This window comes from Pelecanus crispus, chromosome 4 (genome assembly GCF_030463565.1).
Source record: "Pelecanus crispus isolate bPelCri1 chromosome 4, bPelCri1.pri, whole genome shotgun sequence".
In the NCBI taxonomy this organism is placed as follows: Eukaryota; Metazoa; Chordata; class Aves; order Pelecaniformes; family Pelecanidae; genus Pelecanus; species Pelecanus crispus.
Genome location: NC_134646.1, coordinates 3921878 through 3941568, shown reverse-complemented (window position 1 = coordinate 3941568; position 19691 = coordinate 3921878). Strand labels below are relative to the sequence as shown.

At 41.0% G+C, this 19691-nt stretch overlaps 1 protein-coding gene across 9 annotated transcripts in view; it reads left to right on the top strand.

The window, feature by feature from the left end:
- WRN (WRN RecQ like helicase) overlaps positions 1 to 19691 on the top strand; it is a 47890-nt gene that overhangs the window by 15968 nt on the left and 12231 nt on the right. For 7 of the 9 annotated variants that reach the window (XM_075709933.1, XM_075709930.1, XM_075709938.1 and 4 more), the window contains 17 exons: positions 681 to 825; positions 1628 to 1703; positions 2746 to 2813; positions 3183 to 3291; positions 4989 to 5057; positions 5596 to 5678; positions 6836 to 6942; positions 7695 to 7882; positions 8795 to 8972; positions 9566 to 9747; positions 11061 to 11162; positions 11532 to 11624; positions 13004 to 13145; positions 16769 to 16939; positions 17019 to 17113; positions 18630 to 18705; positions 18870 to 18943. In XM_075709933.1, coding sequence (XP_075566048.1) covers positions 681 to 825; positions 1628 to 1703; positions 2746 to 2813; positions 3183 to 3291; positions 4989 to 5057; positions 5596 to 5678; positions 6836 to 6942; positions 7695 to 7882; positions 8795 to 8972; positions 9566 to 9747; positions 11061 to 11162; positions 11532 to 11624; positions 13004 to 13145; positions 16769 to 16939; positions 17019 to 17113; positions 18630 to 18705; positions 18870 to 18943 — 1958 coding nt within the window. The remainder of the gene's footprint in view (positions 1 to 680; positions 826 to 1627; positions 1704 to 2745; positions 2814 to 3182; positions 3292 to 4988; positions 5058 to 5595; positions 5679 to 6835; positions 6943 to 7694; positions 7883 to 8794; positions 8973 to 9565; positions 9748 to 11060; positions 11163 to 11531; positions 11625 to 13003; positions 13146 to 16768; positions 16940 to 17018; positions 17114 to 18629; positions 18706 to 18869; positions 18944 to 19691) is intronic. The other 2 variants (XM_075709932.1, XM_075709931.1) reach the window with 2 other exon arrangements.

The following is a 19691-nucleotide window of genomic DNA, read 5'->3' as shown; positions in this document are numbered from 1 at the left end:
AGTAAAGTGACTGAACATCTTCACCTGAGTAGTCACAAGTGTTTGTGTGCTTGTTCATGTGTGAAGGTTAAGTGTGTTTCTTACAGCTAAGTAGGAAGCAAGACCTGGGGAAAAAAGTCGAATTTTCTTCTAGGGAAGTACCAGGTCTCTTCTGGGTGGTTCTCAGTGCTGCATGACAATCTTCTATAAATGTGATTTTGGTCAAAAAAGCTAACCTGAGTAGAAGGGGTTTAGTTTTGGAAACCATGTTTTGGAAACAGTGAGTGTAATGTGACATTGGGATCCCATCCTCTCTGTGTTTTTTGGGACTAGCCTCCTAAGTCACTTCTTAGTAAAGCTTGTGCCTTCATGTTGCTGAAAAAAAAAAACCAAACCCAAAAAACCACCCAGCTGTTGGTTGTATAAAATAACAGATTTTCATGTCTTCATAATTTCAAAGACCTTTTGCAAAGAAGAAACAAAAGCTGTTGTAATGGTACTCAGGAAATGGCTCTTGGAATTTGAATGCTACTGATGAAGTAGTTTAACAGCTGTGCTTTTTTTCTGTGCTGTGTACCAACAGATCTAAGGTAATGCCTTAAGGAGATGAACACTCATGTGTCCCTATATCATATTACCTCAAGCATGGATTGTATCTACCCTTTCATGCTCTGAAATAATGTTTTCTCCTGATTTCTCAGTCTTTAAAAGATGTAGACGATTCTGCAGGAGTTTTAACTGAAAGCGAGTCCAATAAAGCCAGGAAAACTCCGGACACAGAATTGAACATTGCACTCAATGGTGATGAAGATGAAGGTGTTGAGGAAGAGGAGGAGGAATGTTTGGGTATGTTTTAAATTATAGTGCATGATTAAATAGAGAAAAAAATCTGCTGTCGATAGAAGCAGATGAGGAAGCACAGTGACAGTTTTGCTTACTTTCTTAAAACAAAGTTAAAGCTCATCTGGGTTTTGAAAGGAGTACTTGTCTGTGTGTCAAGATGAAAATCTAAAGGTGTTCTTGGTAAAACATAGTTGACCCCTGCCAAGATCAGTAGATGTTATGTACACTTAATGGGAGTAAAACCGATCGGGGGATATGGAGGTCATGCAGGACTGAGGGGACCCGTTCAGAACGCAGCAGAGGGGGGAAGATGGTACCTCCACTAATGCTTTTGTTCTGTTGTCCCACTACTGCTGCTTTGTGGTAGACTTCTTGGGAAGTTCTGGCTTGGGGGTGATTTTTGACCTGATGCTCTGGAGCTGGCCCTGTGGAGGCAAATCAAATGGGGGAAAAGAGGCTGAAATGTGAGCTGAAGTACACCTTAGCTTGTTTGGACTGTCACTGTGAAAGCTTCCTTCCCTGGTTGTGTAAGTTAGACTGTGGACTACCGATTGCTTTATCCTGTTAATTAAGCCATATATTCTCCTCCTCATGCAGGGTCTCTGAGGAACCTGTTTGCTTTTTTTATCCTTGATTCTAGTCTCTAAATATCTTTAGAGTTTGATGTCTCTCTTTTCACTGGAGTTGCCCAAATCCTAGGCCCTGGGCATCACTAACCATGAGCAGACTGTTTGTCAAGACAGTGCTTTGTCTGCTTAAAATTTAATCACAGATGAGGTTTTTTTTCTCCTCTCTCCTGCTAAAGATCCATTGCTGCCAGTACCTAGTGAAAGCCACATCACATGTCTGAAGATGTATTTTGGGCATTCTTCTTTCAAACCGTAAGTATGTCTTCTGTTAATGTACGCTCTAGGGTTCATTTTCTTTCCCTTCTTTCAACTCGGATGACTTTTTATTACTTCTTACTTGAAAAACCACTAACAAGCTAGAACCTGTGTGAAATCTCTAGGAAAAGAAAAGCAGCCTTTGCCACAAGGAGTTGCCAAAACAAATCTTATGGAGAGTTAACTGCACTGCTGTACTCTCACAGTAGAGTTTCTTGACTCTTCTGATGGCATTACCTCCTGTGACCGAAGCTTTATTGTATCGTGCCTAGTTCACATGTTTTAAATGGCGAGCAACAAACTGTGCAGGTGTTACTCCCTGTATGATAAACTTCCTTAGTCTGGTTATCCACTGTTATGGGGCTCTAAGGAGGGACAGGCTTCTCTGTTTATCTAGTGTGGTGTAATCTCAACGCAGTACATGCTTATGTACTCGAGCATTGCTGTTACAGTTCTTTAAGTTCAATGGGAATGGGATGAAATCTTCCTGGATGACTGGTGGTGGAATGTTTTCTGTGCAAGACACAGCCTAACAACAACAGTGGGGGGGGGAAGCTGTCTTACTCAATTAAAATACTTGGAAATACTTTATATAGAATACTTAAACTTTTGGAAAATGGGGCAGGGGGATTTTTTTTAATTGACTGCAGTTACATATGCTTGCGAGACCACAAAAGGATGAAAATTGTTTGGCAAAATCAAGGTCCTGTTCAGAATCTCTTGGTTTGAAGATAACTGTAGTTTTCACAGTGTTTGTGGATCAGTTACTAATGTATGGGAGACATGGTTTTTGTGATCTTCTGTGAATGACTGCATCAAAGGTTGCTTGCCTTAGTCCTGTTAGAGATCCCCACGGTAACACTGGTGGGACTACCTGCAGTAGTTGAAGTGTTTGAGTGGTTGCAGCGTGCAAAGACAACACTCGTAAGGCAGCCGGAAGGGTTTCCTTAAGATATGCAGTTTCAGAAAGTTTATATGAAGTTGAATTTCATGTTATGCGTGGTGGCAAAAATAAAATATTCCTCTGTTTAATTTCAAGGGTCCAGTGGAAAGTGATCAATTCTCTTTTAGAAGACAGAAGAGATAATCTCGTTGTCATGGCAACTGGTAAGTTACCTTTACATCCTAAGATGCAGTGAAAAATCTTTTCATTTCTGGGGAGAGTAGGACTCGGACTTGGAGACTGTCCATGTGGCTCATAGGAGCGGGGTGCCCTGATTGAGACTCTGTAAATCTGAGCCAGCTATGCTGGCTATGTGATTTTCTGTCCTAGCCTTTGTCAGTGACCTTGCTGTAGAGAGGGGTATCGAATGGATGCTGACCATATTTATCTTGAATCTTTGTTCCTCTACTAGCAGAACAAACATTGATTTTTTTTTTTAAGGGCTCAACAAGGTGTTAGAATTGTCTTATATAGCTGTATGTTATAGCTGCATAGGAAAGCATGATGTTTCACTTCTGCCTTTTTTCTTTAAGGCTATGGAAAAAGCTTGTGCTATCAGTTCCCTCCTGTTTACACTGGATGTATAGCAGTTGTCATCTGTCCTCTTATCTCCTTGATGGAGGACCAGGTGCTGCAGCTGACGTAAGTAATGCAGTAGTAACAAGCTGCTGCTGTATTGCCTGTGGAAACCCACAGATTCTCCTTGTGGCATTTCTTGGTGTTTAAGGTTGCAGCTTCGTACAGCAAGCTGTTTGACTGTCAGCTATAAAGCATGTGTTTCTCAAGGAACACATACCAACTGTGTAAATAGTCTATGATCACTGGATTTGTGAATTATGTGAACTGTAGGCTGAATTTGCAAAGGTTGTATACTGGTGGGTGGTTCCTGAAGGTGGATCCTTCTCGAGTATTTCTGGATTCCCCGGCCCTTTTTGCACAGACTGAACTGATGGAGGAGCTTCACAGGCTGTTTCAGCCAATGAGAGTTATGTCAGAATTTGGTAGGGCTTCCTTTGGGTCTGAGAAGTAACATCTGAACAACATAGAGCTGGAAGCTGTAGGCCATTCAGATCAAAGTTATGTCGCAGCCTGCTAAGACAGACAGTGTAGTAGGTCTCCTAACACCTGGCCTCTTCACTTCTTAAAAGGTCTGACGGGGGCACTAGTGGGTGACACAGAATCGCTCTTACAAGAGCAGTTATAGATGTTGTCAAGATAAATCTTAGTGATTTTAATACCTGATGATGCTTTCTTTATGTGTACGTGCTTTCTAACAGCTATTCACTTCTGATGCTTTTTCATTTAAGCTGTGGGAATTGTGCTGAGTTGTCTAGTTCATTCCTGCCTTGTCCAACTTAGAAAGGACAGGCCTTTTGTGAAAGAGGGGATATGAAGATTTTTTGGAAGTAAGGACCATCAATTATGTGTGGTATGACTCTGTGCAGATGAATGGCTGGACAGCCTAAGCTGGCTCTGTTGCTGGCTCCTAGACTGAGAATTAGTCAGCAGGGTGTCTATATGTCTTCAGCTTCTTTGGCTTTTACACTGTTTTCCTCAGTGGAAAGGGTTTTTTCACTACCTTCTCAGTGGGTCATTCATTTCTACAACCTAGAGGAGGCTGAATTTCTACAACCTAGAGGAGGCTGAATTTCTACAACCTAATGCAATTCAGTAATTTGTCAGTCTGGGTGCAGTTCTGCCAAGGACTGAAACAGAGGAATGAGGCAGGGAGAAGGTATCAAAACAAAGGGCTGTAATAAAATGCAGTAAATCACCAGGTTAAGAGGACAGGGGTTGCGGGGGTCCTGAAAGAGGTCAAATACAAAGTGGCTGAGCTGGTAAGCATAATTACTGAATCTGTCATTAAAAAGCAACCAGCTGATTGAAAATTAGCAGATGCAGCACCAGTAGCTCACAAGAAAGGTGAGGCAAAAAGCTGCAAGCTAGTGAGGCTTACATCCAAATGTGATGAACTGCTTAAGATAATAGCTAAAGAAAAGGTACTTACTGTATCTTCTTCTTTTGGATGTTTTATTAGTAAACTTAGCTTTTGTGCCAGGAAAATGGTCTTGATTTCTCCAATTCCTTATTGCACTAATGAAGTGTGTGTGTGGTGGGGGACAGCTGGAGGGGAAGCGGAAGAGCATTTGGGTGGCAGGAATAGCCATTGACCACTCTTGCTTTTTCAAAAGGTTTTTCCCCACAAAGATCCTTGGAAGAAAGTAGTTTCTGACCTCGCAGCTTGAACTTCCTTTACAAAGTGCTGGCATAGGCTGAAAGCTGAGGCAGAAAAGCATTGAGAGTAAAGCTGTTCATGACTGTCCTTTCTATTTCTGCAGAATGTCAGGGATTTCGGCCTGCTTGCTTGGTTCGGCTCAGTCAAAAAACATCAAAAAATGCATCAAAGAGTAAGTCTTGGTTAAGCTTTCTGGGACTGCAGGTTCTGATGTAGGTGTATTTGAGAGGTAGGATGTCTGCCTGATCTGTCATTGCTGAAACTCTTGATTCTGGCTCAGACCTGGAACCTGGCAGTCAGTGATATTGCTTGCGTTCACCCCGGCTGAGCATGTGGGAGGCTATAGCCACCCTCTTGGGCCTTCTGGCTGGGGAAATGGGGCTTGTGACTCAGCTTTATGTTGTGATCTAGACATGATTTTATGCAGGTCTTAGACCTGTATTTGTCACCAAGTCATCACAACAGTCCTTTCTTGTTCTAAAAGCTAGTAAATATCTGCTGTTTTTCCTTTTCCTGCAATGCTGTGTACTGCCTTGCTTTCCTACTGTTCTGGAATGCTTTCTACGGTCTTCACTTCCTTCCTCTTGTTCCTGATCCAGAAGTCCGTACTTGTTCTCATTTACATCTTCTAGGCAATCATGGTTCTGTTTCATTTGTTAGTTGGCTGGGGTTTTTCCTTTTTGTGACGGTGGTTTTTCTTGACGTTTCAGGGATCAGTACAGAGTCATATATATGACTCCAGAGTTTTGTTCAGGGAACTTAAACTTACTTCAGGATCTTGACCAAACTATCGGTAAGTTGGGGATAAGGTTGTGGATGAGTTGGCAGGCAGCTTAAATTATTACATTTAAAGTTTTTTTTAATGCTTGAACATATTTTACCAGTTTCTTACCACTAGTGAGCTCAGAGGCTAGTGTAGTGACTGCCAATAAATGGTGTCAGAAGAACCTGTCATTGATGGAAAAAGATCATATGTGAGTAGTGTTTTTAGCATGGTCTTGGCATGGGAATGTTAGACAAGTTACTGGGAACAGAGGTGCTAAAACAGTTATCTTTAAAATCACAGGAAGTGAAATGCATATCACTAAATACTTCAGACTTTTAAGTAGCCTAATACCTCTGATCTTTCTCAGAATGTAACAATGAAATCGTGTTTTGAAACACTGTAGTGCATCTTAAAAATTCTCTTTTCGTCAAAGATGATGCAGCTGATGCATCTCTCATAGTAGTGTAAATTCAAGGCACATTAACTCCCAGAATTTTTTTATTAAGGAACTGAGTTTCTAGTGCTGTAGGCCAGGAGGACTGTTGAGGGAGAAGATGAGCTACCTGAATTTCTGGAGTTCTGAGGTCCTACAGCTCAGGCTATATGCTTGGCCTCTCTGATACTAATGTGCTTTGAGCATGCAGATTAGAAAGTGTACTGTATGCCAGTTGAGGGTTTTTTCTGATTCAGAAAATCTAAGGTTATTTTCCAGGGGTATCTTTAACCCCTCTCCCCTCATATTTTTCTGGACTTTCACTTTTCTCTTCAGTGCAGGTCTGAGACACTCAGGCTTTGTTTTACAATTCAGAAAATAAAACTAATGACATCTGTAATCGGCACTTGTGACTATTAAGAAAGTTTGGGAAGGTCCTGTCAGAGGTAGCTCAAGATTTTGACCCATTGTGAGGGATGTTGGAGATTTGGAGCTTGGAGAAGGAAGCAGAGGTGGTGGTGGGGAGTCAGTAAAAGCTCTTGGGCCTCTTGACAGAAGCGGCCATTATAAAAATGGGTTTGGGGAGTTGGTAGAGCAGAAGGCGTTCCAGAAACAAAAATTTGAGCAGACTGTGGGTGCCTTCTCAGGAAAGCTTGAAATCGAGTGGAATGGTTTGTTTGCATTTTGTCATTTTCCATGGTGGTTTGTTTGTCTTGTTAATGTGTCTGTGCTGTGGTTTTGTGCCCACCAGGTATCACCCTCATAGCTGTTGATGAAGCTCATTGCATTTCTGAGTGGGGCCATGACTTCAGAAATTCCTTTCGAAGTTTAGGCTCATTAAAGAAGGTTCTGCCATCGGTGAGGTTTTGATATGTTTGATTTCTAATATGAGAAGGATACTGTTTCATTTTATATGATAGTTTGAAATATCAGTCTCTTGATGTTGCTTTTTGGGTGCACTTAGCATGCTCTTTTGGAGTTTATGCAGTCGCTGTCAGTGACTGAGCTTTGTGTTTTTTTTTTCAAATGCTTTAAATGAAGGATATTCTGAACCTGGACTACCAGAAACTTCTGAAAATTCAATTACTTCGTTGGATCATTATGCTGTGGAAGATGATGTCCCTAAGCTTCTGGTTTAATGTTGAGGGATTTTTTTTTTAAACTGGCTGGCTGAGTGGCGTGTAAGAGCATGCAGCTGTGATTTCGAGACACTCCTCAAGCATATATTGCATAAGCTCAAAAATTGACCTGAACTTTACATGCTCTTCTTGGAAGTTTTGTCTTACATTTCCTAAATTTAGCTAACCACATCAGAAAATTACTGTAGACTCGTTGAAGATGTAAGTAAAGAAAACACACATTCAGCATAAAACCCTGTATTTCAATCAGCAGTGTTCTGTTCCTGTCTACTCTCCTGAAGAGTATGGACCAAAGCTCAAGGAAGCTAAATATTAGCTATATTTTTCAAATAGCTGAGCTGATCCAGTGATCATAAACAGATTAAAGTACATGTTTACATGCTATTTCAGTTTTGACTCATGGTTTTCTTGGTTTAAAAAAAAAAAAATCAATGAGAGGTCTCAGACTTTTTCTTCTACTTTTCATTGCAGGTTCCTATTGTTGCTTTAACTGCAACTGCAAGTCCATCGATTAGAGAAGACATAATGAATTGTCTGAACCTGAAGAATCCCCAGGTCACATGTACTAGTTTTGACAGACCTAACCTGTACTTAGAAGTTGGGCGACAAAGTGGAAGTGTCCTTACGGATTTGAAGCAGTTCCTTATTAGGAAAGGAAGGTAAGGATTTAAGCCTATTTTTGTTGATCCCTCAGATATGCCTTGGAGTTTTGGTAGCGTGTACTAAGAATTGGTGGCAGTCTTAAAGTGATATAGTGTGGAGGAGCCTGGGCTTTCTCCATAGCTTGGCTCTGACATCATGCTAGTCACTTGTGCAATGTCCCATGTTGTTGTGCCCACCCCCTTCTGCCAGTTTAAAAAAAAAAGCTTTTGAGGCAGGGAACAATGGACTCTCGCTGTTTGCATGTTGCTGACTTAAGGATCTTCAGGATCATTTGATCCTTGGAGGACCTGCTGACACTGTAGCAGTTTGAATGACTGTGATGGACAGGCTGGCGGGTAATTTTCTGAACAGTATTGTAGCAAATGTGTGTGAATCTGTTATAAATCTGTGGTAAGAACATTTTTTTTTAAATAAAGCTAATCTGAGCAGAAGAATTGCAGTCCTTTTTCTGTGAGCAGACCTAGTGGCATATCCACTCTGGTCCTATTCTGCTCCTTGTCACAAGCTACAATGTGTGCCTCTGCAGCAATATAAGTGAATTTCTCATTGCTTATTTGTATCTCGTTATGCAAATGTAGACCTTTCAAAAGTGACAGCGGCAAAAGCATATCTCCTGATTACTTTAAAGAATTTGGGAGGCCTTATTCTGCTGCTTCTACAGAGACTAAAATCTTCTGTGTTTTGCAAAATAAACTTAAGAGCACCAAATAACTTCCAAGTCCGCTTTTCCAAAGGACGGACCATTTGTGTATGAGTGGACCAGTTAAAAATCTGTTACAATTTCTAAATCCCCAGGAAGGTGAACTGTTGGGAAAGCTATGTTGCCTTTTCAACTAGGTTCAATCGGACTTTCTGCAGAAGGGTGGCTGCTTCTGTTCTGTGTCTTTACATGTTGCTATTATTTATAGCAGTTCTGCGTATGAGTTTGAAGGCCCCACTATCATCTACTGCCATTCAAGAAAGGCCACCGAACAGGTTGTGTCTGAATTGACTAAACTCAGTGTGGCCTGTGGTGCGTACCATGCTGGTATGGGAATCAAAGAAAGGCGAGAGACCCATCACCGGTTCATGAGGGATGAAATTCAGGTAGGTAGGAAGCTAAGTCCTCTTGGTCCTATTTATAATTGCAGAGTTTCTGGTGGAGGAAAGAATTTGGCAGTATCAGCATGTGTTTCGCACTTACTCTGTCTCCAGTTCTGGGCAAAGAAATAGCTGGTCTGTGCTGACAGTAACAGAATTCCTGGTTTATGTTTCAAAATCCTTTAAGTCTCTTAAAAATGCATAGTATCTGAGGAAAATGGTGGTAGCTGGAACAATATCATCACAAGTTCTGCGAGGTGCTTTCTTCCTCTTGCAGCTAAGCAGGCAAAGAGTTATCCTGGGACTTCTTGCGTTCCTCTTCACGATAGGTTTTGTGCCTTTTGAGCGTAAGTGCTTGAAAACACTCTAGCATTTGCCACAACACACCATCGCTCTCATGTTCATAAACCGATGCTGATGCTCTGACCAAAATCAGACTTAACAGTACTGTGGCACTAGGGTGTGAGTTTGAAGCCGTTGTAACTTAGGCTGAATTTTGAGTCCGTAGCAAAAAGCTGTCACCAAGTGTGTGAGCGTTAATCCAGGCGCAAACTTGATGCTCATCTCAAAACATTCAGCTTGTGGCTCCTGTTTTGTAGTGTGTTGTGGCTACAGTGGCATTCGGAATGGGCATCAATAAAGCAGATATCCGGATGGTTATTCATTACGGTGCCCCTAAGGAAATGGAATCCTATTATCAAGAAATTGGGAGAGCTGGTCGCGATGGGCTTCCTGCTTCTTGTCACATCTTGTGGACTGTGGCAGACTTGGCTTTTAACAGGTAAATGACTGAAGGCAACTGCTTTGATGCAGATAGCCAAAACATACCAAAAAAAAAGAGGAGCAGGGTGGGTTTGGTTGCAAATGCGATTTATTTTTTCAGAATGGTTCCAAGACCTTTCCTGCGTACACACAGTACAAAGTATGCAATATTTTTTCGAGAAGACAATCCACAAGTGCGCTAATGTTAATGAGTTTGTCCATCTTCCAGGTCTGCTGTCTGAAGATGCTTTGCAAGGCAGGCAGTGATAAAACCTGGTCACTTCGCTTGTAAACCGCCTGACCTGTTTTTTAGACCCATCTGACCTGGTTTTAGACCCATCGTCATCCCTTAAGAGTGCTGATGCTGTAGAATTAACCTTTTTCTCTCTGCTATCTAGATATCTAAATGGAGAGAATTTTTTTTTCTTCTGGCTGGGCAAGTCCTGGCTGTAGTGGTCTTCTGTTAGTTTGTCCATAGCTGGTATAGGACCACCGAAAAGTCTGAACTCAGTCGTTTGAACTTGTCAGCAGGCTGCCAAAGTCTGTGAGACCGTATATTTCCCTTCTCTATTTTTTTCCTAGGCAGGCAGAAACTTGCTTAGCTCAACTATGAGCTGGAATGGCATAGCTGTGTTCATGTGGTGCCCAACACCTGCAGTATTGGCTTGTTTTCCATGCCATGTGGCACAGTGAGGGTGGTGGAGATGGTAGCTCATGTTTGGCTCATGCAGCAGCTCGGAGCATGAGCAGAGTGAGTACCCATCAAGTACACTCATGCTATTTTCTCAGTTGGATGCTTCCAGTGATTACTATAAAGGATATTAAATTAGTCCACAGGTAGATGTGTCCTAACATGCCACCCCCAAGTTTCTTAAAAGAAGGGTGATGATATCTTAGGATATTCTGTCATCTGGCAGTGGCGTTGATGAGAACTTGACAGAGTTTGTCTGGAAAACTAGAGATGGAGGGGGAATTGCCCTCTCTAAATGCTCTTTGCCCTTGGTTCCCTGCTTGGTGCTTTCTGACATGGATTTCTGAAGCTTAGTAGCTTGCGGGCTTGGAAGAAGCTCTCTGTCTCTCCTTCTGCCCTGTTTAGAATGATTGTCATATGTGGAAGAATATGAATAAGGTGCTCTTCTGAGTATGCCTTGTGCTATAAGGATCAAGACTGCAGAGGAACAGGCAGTTTGGGTATGGTTTTAGTAAGATGGCTTTTTCCCTAGCTGTTTCTGGTGAATTTGAGACAGTTGTCTGGCCTATTTCACTTTTGGTGTGGGACAGGGCGATGTTGGTCAGTATTTAAGGCTCTTTGTTTTTCCTTTGGACTGACAGACATCTTCTAAGTGAGATCCGCAATGAAGAGTTCCGGCGCTACAAACTGAAGATGTTGGCAAAAATAGAGAAGTACCTTGGGTCAAATAGCTGCAGGAGGAAGTGAGTACTGGAATCTATTAAATGCTTTCTGTCACTTCAGTCAGCTTTGATAAGAACTGTTGCAACTCGGTCTCAACTGGAGGTTGTAACCAGAGGGCGTCTTACACTCGCAATGTGTTCTGCAGACATGTTTTATATTAAAAAGCAGTATAAAAAAAATACAGCCTTCAGTATATTTATACATATACATCAAGTGTTTCCTTATTTACTTTTCAAAAAAAAGACTGTTTTTCTTTAGAGGAATTGAGGCCAAATAATTGGCTCCCTAGTGAATTAATTAATGATGCTGATTTCCACTCTGTTTTCTGCTATAAATTGAATGTGTAAATTCTTGGTCTTTTATTTAATTCCCTACATACCCTTGGGTAGGATCATCCTGTCTCATTTTGAAGACAAACAACTCCGAAAAGTTTCCTCTGGCATCATGGGCACAGAAGAATGCTGTGATAATTGCAGGTCCAGGTAAGCTTTCGTCCCTGAAGACTGATATGAGAGGTTATGTTCTCTCAGGCTGACTTGAAAGGCAAATTATGTAAAAGAATTGTCGTCTTACGCATCTGATCTTGCAGATGTTCAGCATGAAGTTTATCTTTAAACGACTGTCTCTAAGCTCCTAAGTAGTTGAGCAAGCCGTGAGGCAGCTTATAAGCTCTCTAAGCTAGGCTGGGGGAAAGCCGGTAAACAAAGTATGGTCACAGTTCCTAAAAGGGTTTAGAGCAACGCTCTTAGACTGTGAAATACACTTCTGTTCATCAGTTTAAGTCCTGTTAGGTAATTAATCCCAAAAGAAAACACTTGCAAGTGGAGTGCAATACCATGTGTCTAAGGTTAAATTGCCAGAGCGTTCGGGGAGCTGTGCTCCTGTTACAGCATGCGCTGACATATGTTCTTTACAGCACTGCTAATAATCTCATAGATGTGCTGAAGGGGAGCCAGGGGGTTGGTAGTCACGCAGGTACGAGCAGAAACACCTTCCTCAGTTTCTCCTGTGTGCATGTACACGTTTTCCCTGAAGCTGTAATAAAGGATTCCTTGTTCTTTGCTGGTAGCCTGATGCTTCCTGATCAGCGACAAGATGTTATGCTGTGTTGCTTTCTGGAAAAATGTTATCAACACAGCTACGTTTCCTGCATGCTCAAGGATTAAGAAATCTTTGCCTGGCCTCTAGTGAAACTAGCCAAGGAGAGAATTTGAGAGATCATAGTTTCCATCTTTGCAGTCATCTTGCTGTGCCAGTCAAGAGCCACATAGTGAATTTGTACTGCAGAACTGAAATCACTTGAAAGAGAGCACTGTCCTTGTTCTCCTCCTTACAAGTGATTTGTGCCATTAACTTTTCGATGGGTTCTTCCGGTCAGTAATAAATGCATTAACAAACTTTAGAAAATCTTTAATGGAGTTGCTCTTTTCTTCTGTTTGTTTTCCCCTTTGTGTTACTTTAAAAAAAAAAAAAAAAAAACCAAACCAAAAACACCCCCCAAAAACCTCTGCTGCTAGGTGCAATTAAAGAAATGTTGTGTATGCCTAAAACAGTCCAAATATTCAAATACTAAATTCAGAAGATTGCTGAGACAACATTGTTCTGTCACAGTGAGTACCAAGAAGAACTGCTTATTGTTGGGTTGGGCAGCTGTCTTAACTGCAAGCGATTTTGGCTTTTGGTCTCATGTTTTCAGTCCTAGTTCTTTAGGCTTAAACAAGTTTAACAAGTTTAATTGCTTATACTAATGTAACTTGAAGTGTGCATTATTTAGCTACCACTTGATAGACAGTATTTGAAAGAAGGGGAGGGGACTTGATTTGTATGTGTGTTTAAACTTGGTTTCCTTTGTGCATTTCAGAGCCTCTTGTCATGCAGTCCCTACTGACTCGCAGGGTGGTTTACAGGACTTTGGGAAGCAAGCGTATCAGATGCTGTCTGCAGTGAGTGCCCTGGAAGAGAAGTTTGGAACTACAGTTCCCATTTTGTTTCTCCGGGGGTCTGTAAGTGACAGTAAAAATCCTTGTACGTGTTCTGAGAGTGGAGGGACTGTTACGGTGTCCCTGTTTGTTGATATACGTACATATAAATGTGTACACACACATATATATACTTAGTACCTTTTTCCTTGGAGAGCTAGATACCTGTAGAGAGAGGTAGTCTAGACTTTCTGAAGCTGCTCAGCAGCATTTCATGTGCAGCAAACCAGATTGTTGTCTTTAAAGGCAACAGCCATAAAAATAGTGGACGTCCTGAAGCATGTTGTACTTAATTTTGTGCTTATACAGCAAAGGAACAGCTTCTGCCTCCAAGCTCTTGCCATCTTAGTTCTGTTTTTTTTCTTAACAGTGCAATGCTCAGCCCTCTGGCCCAAGAGTTCACCTTAGAAACAGTACCTGTTAATTGCCTTGTGTGGAGCTGTCCTATACTTTGTGGGTTGTTTTGAGTAGGTTATTGACAATTCTGTTAAACGCATGAATGCCAGCCCAAGTATTGGCAGAGGTTCTAAAGCCCTTCCTGTAAGGCTTGAGCTTTTGTTTTCTTAATAGTGAGTTTGTTTTCATAGAGACAGTTAAGTGGGTTTTCTTTTTCCATGAAGATGCATGATTTCCATTATCCTGAAAGAAATAGCCTTTTCAGAATGAAGAATAAACACATCTTTGGTAATCATTTGGTTTATGTTTGAACAAAGCAAATAATGCCTTGCGTTCTAGTTTTGTACTGCTGGTTAATGGTTAGTGAGATGGGAAGTAGGATACTAGAATGAATATAAATGACTTGCACATACCTTTACTTACAATGTTTTTTAAATACTAGGCAAGAAATTTAGCAGAAATAAAATATGGGAGTAAGAACAGAATAACTTTAAATGTTTCTAAGCTGGGAAAAAAATCTCTGGTAATACTTGGTAAAACTGTGTGAATGGTGTCCCTCTTTCCTTTTAATAAGGTTGTTGCTAATTGTCGCACGGCTGTGTGCCTAGGGGAATATCTGTTACAGATATTCATATAGTTTTGACTGTTAATTTCTTACACTACTGGAAGAAGTGAAGGTGATGGCAAATTTGCAGTGGAAGTATGGAATAACCTTTTACTGCCTACAAGAATACCCTTTTCTGGGCTAATGTAACTTTAAAAAAGTTTCTTTACTTCATTGCATCAATGAATACTCTAGTATGAATGTATGAAATAATCAATATTGCTGTAAGTTTACATGGTGTATCTGTCTGAGGCTGACTGGTGTGTTGCTTTAAAAGCTCGGGTATAGTTTATGGAGAATTTGTGCTCTTAAGTTAGTGGTATCTTTGTGCAAAGTCCAGGTGGCTTCCACAGGGGAGACAAATTTTCACTTAATATTTGAAAGCTGAGTCAGACCGGGAAAGAGAACAATGTTCTCTGGGAAACTGAATTAGAGCTGCACTGGCAGAAACATTCTACTAACCCTGCTAAAACCAAGAAGAATATGCAACTCTAAGGTCTCCTTTTAATCAGCAAACAGGGGAATTTGTAGCTATTTCGGCAATTACTTTTGTTGTTATTGGTCTCAGTGACTGATTGTGAATGGCTTTTAGTAGTACCTCTAGCATTTAATAATTTGCACAAGGTTGAAATTGCTGGTTTGGCTTCTGTTGGTCAGTCCTGTGCTAAGCTTAATTGACGATGCTTAGCCCAAAAACAGACACACAATTTACTGTTTTGCATCTTATTCCTTCTATAGTCGTATTCATTGTTGAATTCATTCTCTAAATCAAAACCATGGTCCGAAAATGTGCAGTTGTCGGAGTAATTCCCGTAACTGTACAACCGAAAGCTTAGGAAAGTAGTCATGCTTTAAAGTAATGCCTGTTACAAGTTGAACGAGGGCTTTCTAGAAGAGAGGACATGGGACTCCGTGCTTTCTCTTTTGCCTGCTGAATAGGTGACTCGCTTGTGTTCACCATCAGGACTCTGTGCCCTGGTCCCATCCAGCAGCAAGCTGAGTCCCTCTTGCCTGTGGCTGCCTGCTCCAGCTTCCATCCCCTCCTGCTAAAGATCTGAAACAAGCCCCTCTTCCTGCTGCTCCTCTCGCTTTGTGTGTAGGATAGCAGCTCCTTGACCATACAAAATCTCCAAATTGCTTCTTACTGTGATCCCTGGAGATGGTACAGAGCTCAGCAGGCTACTGTGTGCTGACCGCTACCTGTTTCAGATTTCTTTGACTTGGCTTTCTTTTCTACATCAGCCTGCTCTGTTTGCCTTTTTAAGGAAAACTGCTTTCTTGGGGATAGATGCTCTGTGTTTGCATAGTGCCTAGCATGAAGAGGTTCTGATAGAAGTACTAACAGGAATCCGGAATAGCTGTGTTAACAACCAGCTGTATAAATGGCAAGAGGCCAGCCTCCACCCCACTGTCTCCTGCTGTCCAAGACTATAATTGTTAGTGTCCCCCCCCCCCCCCCGTTGCTTTTTCCCACCACCCCTCCCATGGGATGTCCTTGTTTAACCAGTATTGCCAGATATGTGTATATACACATACACTCTCTGGAGGATATGCATATGTGTGTGTGTGTGTGTATATATATATATATATAAAAAACTTACTTGTTTGACAGTGTAGTTTCCCAAGTGGAGAGGGATTCAGCAAGTCTCCAAATAACAGGGTCTGAAGACTGTGTTCCTGTTGATTTCATATTCTAGCAATAAAATGAAACTTTTTTCTTTGAGATGCTTTTACCTACTAATGCTTGATCGCCTGTTACTTCCCTGTTTCAGAAAAGTTCTAAACTTCTCAGGCTCATGCCAAGAGTTTCCTCTTCTTCTGAAAGAGGCTTTACCCCTTGCCATCCATTTGGGCCCTGAGTTCAGGGCAGGTGAGAACCCTTCAGACAGGAGCTAATCAGCTTTTTGGATTATTAAGAGATGAGTAAATCAGCAACTTCTTGAAACAAAACAAACAAAACAACCACCAAACAAAACCTACTTTGCAGTGAAGGCCAGAGGAGGAGGAGTAGAGCAGACATCTGCAGTGAGCTTGCTTCTGGCTTTGTACCCTCTCCTAGGATTTAAACAGGACTTGTCAGTTTATTTTTACTTCTCTAGGCTCTTTTTAATTGCAAAACCAGAAAGGGTAACTGCTTCTGTTTGAACTCATGCAATGCAAGATTGGCCTGAACTGGTTTAATACAAACTGCAGTAGATGGCTTCCTTTGCTGCTGTGGATGGCTGGGTCGTTCCTGTATCCCCCTCCATATGCAAAGGGAGATGTTTTAACAGCTCTGTGATCTAAGCGTAGGCTTGTCTGGGGTTTTAATACAAAAGAAAGTCATGATCTTGTCACAGCCTTGGCAGAAAGCACAGGAGTGGATTAGGTTAGTAAAGGTGAAACTGCTCTTCAGGTGAGGTGAACGAGGCAACAGGCATGGTTTATGCTCTTACCATTGAGGTGCCGTAGGTGTGGTTATTGTAATGGGTATGATGTCAACTTGAATAAAATATTTTGGCTTGTGACTTTTCTGTAAAGCTTTTCTGTGGAGAAATGTTCTTGAGGACATGCTCCTTGCATCTCAGGTTTTTGGATTACTGGTTATAGTGCAAACTTTCTTCCACAAGGACTGGAGAAGTCTGATCAATTCTTTCAATAATTTCAGAGTTCTCAACGCTTGCCAGGCAGATACCGAAGACACCCTCTGTTTGGTAGTGGAAAAGAATGGCCGGAGACCTGGTGGAAATTGCTCTGCCAACAGCTGATAATGGAAGGATTCCTCAGAGAAGTCTCTGGGCATAGCAAGTTTGCAACCACATGCATGCTTACCCGGAAGGTACTTTTTGGTGTGAAACCACCCATCGAAAGCTTCTCTGAGTAATCTATAGCTCAGCTATATGGTTTATTTCTTACAGGGTAGAAATTGGCTGTCAGAAGCTGGATCGGCCTCAAATCCAAGTCTTCTATTACAGTCCAGTGAAGACCTTAATTTGCAGAGACCTTCTAGAAGGTAATTACAGTACATGTGTTCTTTTGAGTGCTTTTTTATTTGCTTAATATCAGATCATTGTCTGAAGCCTGCTTCTGGAGATGGCTAGGCTGGACAGGATATTTCTGCACTTGATTTTTCTAGCCCTTAAGCAGTATCATAATACAAAAAAAAAGTCAGAGGGAGTGCCTGGACAGACACCTCTATTGACTGCTGGTGTGAAAGGTGACATGTTGTCTAGTCTTCTTGAGAGTGCATGGCTTGCAGCTAAAATCTGACAGGGCCTCATCACTGAGGCCTTCAGTGGAGCTAATCGGATGGTCAGGTAACGGGGAAGGTTAGTGGGGAAATGTAGTTGAGAGAAACTACCAAAATCAGTCAGGAAGCATGTGTCTTCATCAATGATTCTGGGTAGCCTGGAAACACATTGTGGCAAAGCATCTGCATGGAGAAAGTAATCAGCTGAAGACAAGAAATGGTAGAGGAAAATCCATCAAGATTTACATTCTTTCTAATGCTGATGAGTTAAACAGTGAGATTTTAAATAGAGCAGCTAACAAATTTTTTTCCCAATTAAGCACTTGACCTATTTTTTCATAATGTTTAAGCTGAGATTGAAACAGAAAAGCCTTTATTGTAACAAGAATTGATTTGACACAAATGTGAATAGTTGGTCTTTTGTGTATTTTGGGGGGGAAATTTAGCTGTTTAAAGTCTTGGTGAGTATGTCTGCAAAAGTGGGGTGTTTTTTCAGTGGTGGTCAGGTATTTGCTGTCAGAGTACATAGCTCCAAGAAAACAGCATGTGAGGTTTTGCTGGTAATCTTTTGCTTCTGGTTATATTTAATAAGCAGTGTTGTGTTGGTTTTCACAAACACTAATTCTGACCAGACCTTTTGAAGTGAGATAATAAACTGGAGGTTGCAGAGGCTTTGCTGTGAAAACAAATAATATTAGAATAAAGCTCATCAGTGCTGGCCTTAGGAGCCTCTTCTGGTGTCTAGATTGTCTTAGTGTTGCTAAAAAATAAGTAAATTGGGTTATGACAAAGTAACAAATTTTTTTGCCTTCTAATATTCTACTGTTGTGGCTCTTCCAGCTACTGTCTACAGGTCTTCTAGAAGGAAAAAAAAATGCTTATTAAACAAAAAGCACCAGTGAAACCTGTATGCTTAGTGCAAACCAGAAAGTTGGTACTAGTTTTTCTCTAATAATGGGATCTTTAAAATTGAATCTTTCAAGTGTTGTCACAAATTACATTTTTGTCACCAAAATCTTTGTTTCTTCCATAAGACAAGATTCTTGTTCCTTGTTAAAGTTGTAGTATTAACAGGCTTTGAGGTCCTCAGTGTTTTTTCACAAAGAATGCTGATTTTAATAATTAAAAAAAAATCAGTAAGAGCTTTTGATTTGCTAAAGATATCTCTGTACCGAGTCCAAATCAGTTTGCTTAGCAAAACGTTAATTTTTTAAATGGTGGTGTCACTGTACAAATGACTTGGTCTGATTTGATGAAGATACAATTCATTCTGTTACAGCAGTAGGCCTTTACCTGTGCTTTCAACGCAGCGCTCCCCAGACACGAAAGGAACAACGCAGTCGCCAGTCAAGCAGGTCTGTATGAGGAAAACTCCTTGCACTCTGCAATCCATCCTGGTTGGTATTAAAAAATGTTGCAGGTGGATCATGGTGTCACAAATGAATATTTTACTGCTGACAGCAACTTCAGTGGAAAGACTGGTCAATGAGTGTTTGTTTGTCTTGTTCTTTTTTTATAGATGTCTCTGTATGATATGTTTTCATATGAGAGAAAAGGTAAAACTCCTCCAAGAAGCAGTAACATGCTTAACAGGTACAGTATTCTAAATCGAAACAATTACCTAGTTTTGACTGTGTTAATAGGGGTATTGTTTGTAGGATGATCCTTAAAACCAGCTTTCTTATGTGAAGTGATGGTAAAAAAATCTTTCATATATTAAAAAAAGAGAAGTGCTTAAAACTTGCTTTACACTGTGTTATATTTTAAAACATTGAACTATGACAACCTTTAACGGTCTTTGAATTTGACAAGTTATGTATACTTGTAGTGTCACAGGCAAAGCGAGCTTTATTAATTGCTGAAATGCAGACTTTCTCACTGGTATTACTTCAAATACAAGCAAGAAAAATAGCAAATGTTGATCAAAAACGGAGCAATAGCAGATTTAGATTGGATACTTAAACTGGGCTCATGTTTTTTAGTCTGTCTTCTGTGTGATGGTTGGAACTGCAGTGGATTTTAACTTGTTATGGTTTAAAGAAAGAAATGGAGAATAGGTGGGTGTGGGGTTTTTTTTTTCCAAACAGCTTGCAAGTGTAGTTCAGGACAAAAAAATGACAAAGTTGTGACTAACTCTTAAAGCTGGCAGGACTGAATGTATGCCTTGCGCAGGGGCTGTAAGAGAGCATGTAGGTTTCTGCCTTTCTACACTAGTCTGGAGAAGACTGAGATGAGGCTGAAGCTCCCCGAAGTCCAAAGAAACAAAACAAGCTTTTGCAAAAAGCAGACCAAGTAATTTGTTTTCCTGGCTTGTGTGGTGCTTCAGACTAAACCCACCTTG